This window comes from Myotis davidii, unplaced genomic scaffold (genome assembly GCF_000327345.1).
Source record: "Myotis davidii unplaced genomic scaffold, ASM32734v1 scaffold1277, whole genome shotgun sequence".
Lineage (NCBI taxonomy): Eukaryota > Metazoa > Chordata > Mammalia > Chiroptera > Vespertilionidae > Myotis > Myotis davidii.
The window spans coordinates 2,946,190-2,953,813 of NW_006290682.1; the positions used below are offsets into that span (position 1 = coordinate 2,946,190).

The following is a 7,624-nucleotide window of genomic DNA, read 5'->3' on the forward strand; positions in this document are numbered from 1 at the left end:
CCTTCCCCCAACCTCCCCTGGTCCCCCCTCTTCCCTCCTCCCTTCAACCCCCTTCTCCCTCCTCCCCTGGGTCCCCCCTCCTCCTCCCCTCTGCTGGGCCTTGCCTGTCAGCTGTCAGCTCCTAATGGCATGAGCTGAAGGGCTTGCCTGGAGTGCTTCTAAGGCGTTACATGCATGCATAAAACCTAGGGCAGGGCACGGTATACATGATTACATACATTTAATACGAGACACAGTCAGCCCTGGCAGCATCTGGGGAGACGCCCCGGCAGAGTCCTCTGCCCCAGCAGCGGTCACACACTGCCATCCTGTGGACCTGCAGTCCTGCCCGCACAACCAGGAGGCGCAGGGAAGATAAAACCCCCAAGGCGGCGGAACTGATCCAAGACTTCAGAGCTGCCTGGAAACAAAAGCCCCTCGAGGTGAGGCGGGCACCCCCTCTGCCAGAGCAGGGCCGGGCACGGCTCCGGTGCTTTAGCAGGAGACCGCGTGGGAACGGCCCATAACGAGCACAGGCAGAACTGGGCAGACCAAATGACTCGGGCTCTTCCGGGTAACTTTTATACACTTTCCACCAGACACCTACTCGCTGGGAAGGAAGGAACAAAGGCCATCTCCGCAGGCTGGGTCCAAACCCGTGACCGGCTTAAAGGCACAGCGCACTCCCCGCCAAAGAAACGCAGGACAGCCCGGCCGGTGTGGCTCAGTGGTTGAGTGTCAACCTATGAATCAAGAGGTCACAGTTTGATTCCCAGTCAGGGCACAAGCCCGAGTTGTGGGCTCGATCCCCAGTGTGGGATGTGCAGGAGGCAGCCGATCCATGATTCTCTCTCATCATCAATGCTTCTATATCTCTCTCCCACTTCCTCTGTCTCTGAGATCAATAAAAATATATTTAAAAAAAAACTCAGGGCACTCAAAAGTGTGACCATTAACATAACAAATTATAAGGAGTCCTAAGGATTAGCAGCAGGACCAATGAGCCTTATCTATAAGAACACGAAATAAAATAAGGGAAACATTTGCTGCGTCTTAATACATTAGAGACCATCAATGTTTGTAAAGTAAATCTTATAAGCATTGCTTGCCTGCCTTGCAATGAAAAACATCTTTCTACCCGTCTCAACGTGACATAGAATGTGAAACATTCTCACGTAATTAGATAGCCATCTGATTAGGAGCTTACGCCATACCTGACGTCGAAATCTGAGCAGAAGTGACTTTTCCCAAAATAAAACAAATCTGATCTTTTTTTCCTCCTGATTTTAATAAAAGTGATACTGTTCTCGTCACAAGTATTTATGACTATGCGTGGTGACCAATGTTCACGACCTACTGTGATCACTTTGCAGTATGTACATAGACTGAATCATTGCACTGTACACCTGACACTAACATGTCCCTTCTATCTCAATTAGAGGCCCGATGCACGAAATTCATGCAAGGACCTTGGCCCCGGGCCCCACCTGCTGCCACAGCCGCAGTGGCCAGGGGGGCCTCTACCACCTCTGCCTCGGCCCCCGCCTGCTGCAGCGTTATCCGGAAGGAAGGACGTCCAGAAGGACGTCCAGTCTAATTAGCATATTATGCTTTTATTATTATAGATCTTTTTAAAAAAAAAACACAATAATGAGAACACCCCCAACAAGTCAGGGTGTCTATTCAGCACAAACCTCTGGCTCTACTCTGTTGTCACTGGCCCTAACCTCCAAAATGTTCAAAAAATAGAAACTTGCCCCTGAAACTTGAAGAAAGGGCTTCAAGCCACCCTCTCAAAGCACCGGGTTTTGCCAATACCCACCAGCGTCCCAGTAAGACACACGCCCTCCTTCAGAATAAACACCGTCCCGCCCGCCTGGCATGGCTCAGTGGCTGAGCATCGACCTATGAACCGGGAGGTCACAGTTCAATTCCCGGTCAGGACACAGGCCCTGGTTGCGGGGTCGATCCCCAGTAGGGGGTGTGCAGGAGGCAGCCGGTCCATGATTCTCTCTCATCATAGATGTTTTTCTCTCTCTCTCTATCTCCCTTCTTCTCTGAAATCAATACAAATATATTTGGAAAAATATAAACGAACCACTGTTCTGCCCCAGGAAGAGCCCTCGAAAGGGGACGGTGGGGAGGGGACACAACCTGTGGACATCCTAGCGATCCCGGTCCTCCAGCCGGAGCGGTGCACGGAGCTGCTTCCGGAACACCCACGGTGGGCCCCACGCAGAGTGACCTGCTCAGACAGGGCCAGGGAGCCGGGGCAGGGGGCAGGCACAATGCTGCCTCGTGTGGAATTCACTGCCAGGCAGCGACACCGAGACCAAGGCGTGTTGTAAGAAACATGCTCCCAGCAAGGCCAGGGGCTGTCCCTGGATGGGAAGCCTCCTTTCTTCAAATGCATCACCTGCCAGCCAGCCTGGCTGACCCCACAGCTGCGGCTAAGATCCTCCTCCCGGGGTGCTAATCCCCTGCCGAATGCGGGCTTAGTGGGCGCAACCAGAGTCACAAAGCGGTTTAAGGCTGCCAGCAGAGGCAAGAAGTGACATGAGTCAACCCTATGGGTAATTTGGCCAAAGGGCTGGCCACACCGGCCGGAACAAGAGTAAGATTCATGATGAGGTGGCAGGCAGCCTTCCTTGTAAACAAAATGAATGTCACCATATCAACCGGAAGGACTAGGACAGTAATGACAAGCTTTAGAAAATGATTTATGGCATATTTAAAAGAAAATTTTCCAAGGTGTTTAAAATTGTATGTACTTTTTGAGCCCTAGCCAGTTTGGCTCAGTGTTTAGAACATCGGCCTGTGGACCAAAGGGTCCTGGGTTCGATTCCAGTCAAGGGCATGTACCTGGGTTGCAGGCTCCTCCCCAGCCTGGGTCCTGGTCAGGGTGTGCAGGAGGCAACCAATCGACGTGTTTCTCTTTACATCGATATTTCTGTCTCTCCCTCTCTCTTCCACTCTCTCTAAAAAGTAATGGAAAAATATCCTCAGGTGAGGATTAAAAATAAAATAAAATAAAATGAAAAATAAAAGCATATGTACTTTTTGGGAGCTGAATTTATGGTAATTTGCCTCTGAAGTGAGAAAAATGGAGACTGCCCCAGCGCTGTCCACGCAGGGCACAGTGACAGCCCTAGCCGCAGCGAGGGGCTTATCTCCTGGCCACGCTCATCAGGACATCTCGCAGGTGACCCCGTTTCTGGTCCTACCCCTTTCCAAGCACATTTGCTTAAGCCAGCAGCGGCACCACCAGCAAAATGGCCTGGGGCCATTCCAGAAGTGTCAACCAGGATCTCCGGGGTGTGGCCTGGACACCCAGGAGAACAGTGCAAGTGCAGGTGACAACCCGAGAGAAACACAAGGAAAAGGTTACCACATCCGCCCTGAACGTTCCTGCGAGGAGGAGCAGAGGGAACAGCACGTGCCTGGGAGGAAGGGCAAGGCGCAAGCTTGCTGCTCAGCCTCTCCCGCGGGCCTGGTGGTTGATTGACAGCTGGGCAGAAGCCCCGCCACGCCCCACTGGCCCGGGCACCGCCTGGGCATCCCGAAGGAGAACATATGTGCGCTTGGCGGGGACTCCGGTTACAGTTCTTTGTTCCCAGCGACACCGCTCGGGAGAGGAAGTGCCGTTCTCACCCGTCTGGGAAAGACACTTGGCGGGGCAGATAGCGATCCTGTGTCTCCTCGCTTCGTCCCCAGCCCGGCTTCTACATGATGACAAGATAGGCTGCCCAGGCCCGTGAAACAGGACGCCGCGGCTTTGCAACACCGGCCTCCGCAACCCTATCCCGGGGCGGTGCCCGCTCCCCACGCCCCTGAAACCAAACGACCTGCAGGTCGGGCACACAGCAGCTGTCCCCGTGGGAGGGGTCCGTGCACGGACCACCATTCCCGTTCTACTTACCCAACCGGGGGCATGTTTTATTTTCTATTTATTTTCTTAATATATTTTTTCTTGATTTCAGAGAGGAAGGGAGAGAGAAATATCAATGATGAGAGCATCATGGATCAGCTGCCTCCTGCACGCCCCCTACTGGGGATCGAGCCCACAACCCAGGCATGTGTTCTTGATGGGAATTGAACCATAACCTCCTGGTTCATAGGCGGACGCCCAACCACTGAGCCCCGCGGGCCGGGCACCAGGGGTATGTTTTATATGGAGGTGCACACACCCCATTCCCCAGAACACTCCCGGCCTGGCCATGCTCAGCGCTCAGCACCCTAACCTGATTTCCGTCTGTATCAGAAAGGCCGCCTTCTCGGGGCTCCTCAGGTGGGCAGGTAGCTACATCAGATTAATAAACAAGGCTTGAGTCGGCTCATTTATTATCTGGCCATACTCTTGGGGAAGGGAATCTATGTTGCCGTGTTTGTGGATGATTGACACAGCGCCTTTTTATAAAGTAGCCGCTTGTTCTTTTTTGTTAATCCTCACAAGAGGGTATTTTCTCCCGTTGCTTTTCAGAGAGTGGAAGGGAGGGAGTACGTGCCCTTGACCAGGAATCGAACCAGCCACCTTTTGGTGAGCACGACAACGCTCAACCAACAGCCACGCTGGCCAGGCGAGATGGTCTGTTTTTATATCCTTAATACATTCCTCTAGTTCAAAAACAAGCTGCTAAGCTCTGGAACTCGGCCGACCTCACTCACAGCGGCAGAAATGCCCACTTAAACAATAAAGCCATTTGTCACCTGTCACATTCACAGAGAACCAAACAAACTACAAGGAGTAAAGAGCTACTCTAAGAGCCCATTGTAGTCGGGAGATCAATCCACCCCGCAAGAGTCATTCTTCTTGTTTGTTTGCAATAAACAAACCCGGCTGGGGACTGCCCCAAGCAGAAAGATGCCACATGGGCAGCTGCTGGGACAGCTCCTGCTGACTCTGGGAAGCGCAGGCACACCTAACCCCAAAGGCCTCTCCGCTTTCTTTCTTTTTAACATTCTTTTTTAAATATATTTTTATTGATTTCAGAGAAGAAGGAAGAGGGAGAGAGAGAGAAATATCAATGATGAGAGAGAATCATTGATCGGCTGCTTCCTGCACGCCCCCTATTGGGGATCAAGTCCCTAACCTGGGCATGTGCGCTGACCAGGAATTGAACCGTGACCTCCTGGTTCCTAAGTGGATACTCAACCACTGAGCCAACGCTGGCCGGGGAAGCCTCTCCTCTTTAAAAATGCAGGGGCTGCGCCCTGGCAGGTATGGCTCAGTTGGTTGGAGCATCAACCCGTACATACCCAGGTTGCTGGTTCCATCTCGCTCACATCGATATTTCTGTCTCTCTCTCTCTCCCCACCATCATCCTCTAAAATCAATAAAACATTTTAAAAAAATAAAACAATTGTTGAAATGCAGGATCTCGATATTTTTTGCTGTTATAAAAGTAATATGCCCTGGCCGGTGTGGCTCACTTGGTCAGGCATTGTCCCATGCACTGAAAGGTTGTGGATTCCATTCTGGGTTCGATCCCCAGTAGGGGGCATGCAGGAGGCAGCCGATCCATGTTTTTCTCTCCCTCTTCTTCTCTCTCTCAAACTCAATTTAAAATATTTTTAAAAAATAGAAGTAATATGCTGCTGAACAGATTTAAAAATTGTTAAGATGGTAAATTCATGTCTATTTTACCACAATTAGAAATTTAAAACTTTTTTTAAAAATGGGAAGTACCTATAAATACATGCATGTGTTCCACTCATCTGGATTTCCGGGGCACCCAGCAGGGGTAATCTCCCTTTGCTGAATGTCTAGGACCCCAGAAATGAAATTCTGGTTCCAAGATACGCTTTTTGAAACGTGTTGCCAAGCTGCTCACCAAGACAGTTGTCTAATTTGTAATCTAATCAGCATCCTATCAAACAAGTCCTTGTTTGCCCACATCTCACCACCAGGGGGCCCTGCTATTCTATTAGCTAACCCGAGAGACAAAACCTAGTGTCCGGCTTTTAAGTAAACTTGGATTCCTAACCATCTTTTGACACGCCTGCTTCCTACGTACGCTTCTCACTTGAGGAACCCCCAATTTGTGCTTTCACCCAACTTTCCACTGGGGAGCACGAATTCCATTCTTTGCCTCTGCTTCTTCTAAACCGACTTTGCTATTATACATCTGTTTTTTGAACCCTGGAATACGACCTGACATTGACCGACATTTTGTTTTACCTTGTTAGATGCCTTGGCGACAATATTCTTGCCTCCTGATTTTGTCCCACAATGAGTGTCCATTTCATCTGCCGCTGCCTGTGGGCTGGCCAGGGTCACACTGACAGGTCTTAGGAATGAGCACCCTGGAGGCAGTGTCCCCATCAGACCCCCCAGCGACACACACCCAGGTGCAGTTCAAAGCAATTTCCCTCCATCAGCCCAAGTCCTGCTTGAGCCCTTGTGCACCGAACGCTATAGGAAGCAGCCCAGAATTCGCCCGCACCAAGCTGGCAGGTCCCTGCAGTAAGCCAACGAGCTGGCTCAGTGTGTAGGGGGCTCTGGCAGCCCCACCACAGTGACAATATGGGAGAGAGAAGCTGAGGGGCGCCCAGTCACACCGGAGCTGGGCAATGAGCCCAGAGATGGTTTCTAACCAGTCTTACCTCAGAAAGGTCAAGTTTCCATTACCATCATCACCATCGCTCCGCTAAGTCTACCTGCAGTCACACTATCTTCAGCGGAAAGCCCAGCAGCCTGCCGCCTTGTGTACGCAGCAGGCAACCACACTGCTCATTTGGAACAAAAACAGTTTTTTTCGCTGCCAGAAAAATAATCTACACATTGCCAAAGAGACACAACTATTCAAATTCACTTAATAAATCAAAATAAACCGTCAGTAGTCATAAAAGGGATCTTTCAACATTTTTGATGCTTAATTCATCCTTGGCCAGGAGATAACAATCCTATATGCACACGTGCGCCCACGCACACACACACACACACACACACCCGCGCGCACGCGCACACTTACACAATTTAAGTCAGGCGTCACATCTTGCTGTTCTACTCCATTCCGTGTATCTTGGTTAACACAACATGAGGCCCGGGTCTTACCTTTTTACCACCAGCTTCAGGGTCTTATGGGACCCCTTCACCAGGCAAATCGCTTCCTGTCTGAACCCCGAGAGGCCGATGTCATTGATGCCCACGATCTCGTCTCCCGCCAGTAACTTGTCCACCGCGGCAGCTTTGCTTCCTTCTTCAACCTGCAACGAAGAAGCCGTGCAGTGAGCCTCCCGCATGAGCAAACCAGTGCCCAGAATGCGGCCAGGAGCACAGCCGTGACCTGGGCCACCCGCCCGCAGGCCCGAGGACGGCCTCCACACTACCGAGGGGGCAAAGGGGCCATCTGGGCCCTGAGGCCGCCCAGCTTCCATGCGGGCCGCCTCTGCTGGATGCGGGCGCGGAACGCTCAGGAACACACACAACCAAGAACAGTGACTCATCTTTTCTGTTGTTGTTAATCCTCACCTGAGGGTAATTTTCCATTAATTTTTAGAGAAAGTGGGAGGGAGGGAGGGAGGAGGGAGAAGGAGAGGGAGAGAGAAAGAAACATTGATTCTCACATCAATTGCTGCCTCCTGCAGGTGCCCCAACCTGGGCCAGGGATTGAACCTGCAACCCAGGTACGTGCCCTTGACCGAG

General features: G+C 51.4%; 1 protein-coding gene across 1 annotated transcript in view; it reads right to left on the reverse strand.

The window, feature by feature from the left end:
- Positions 1–7,361, reverse strand: part of SHROOM2 (shroom family member 2) — an 11,342-nt gene extending 3,981 nt beyond the window's left edge. The window contains exon 1 of the mRNA XM_015563960.1: positions 7,034–7,361. Coding sequence (XP_015419446.1) covers positions 7,034–7,356 — 323 coding nt within the window. The 5' untranslated portion in view covers positions 7,357–7,361. The remainder of the gene's footprint in view (positions 1–7,033) is intronic.
- Between the last annotated feature and the right edge of the window lie 263 nt (positions 7,362–7,624).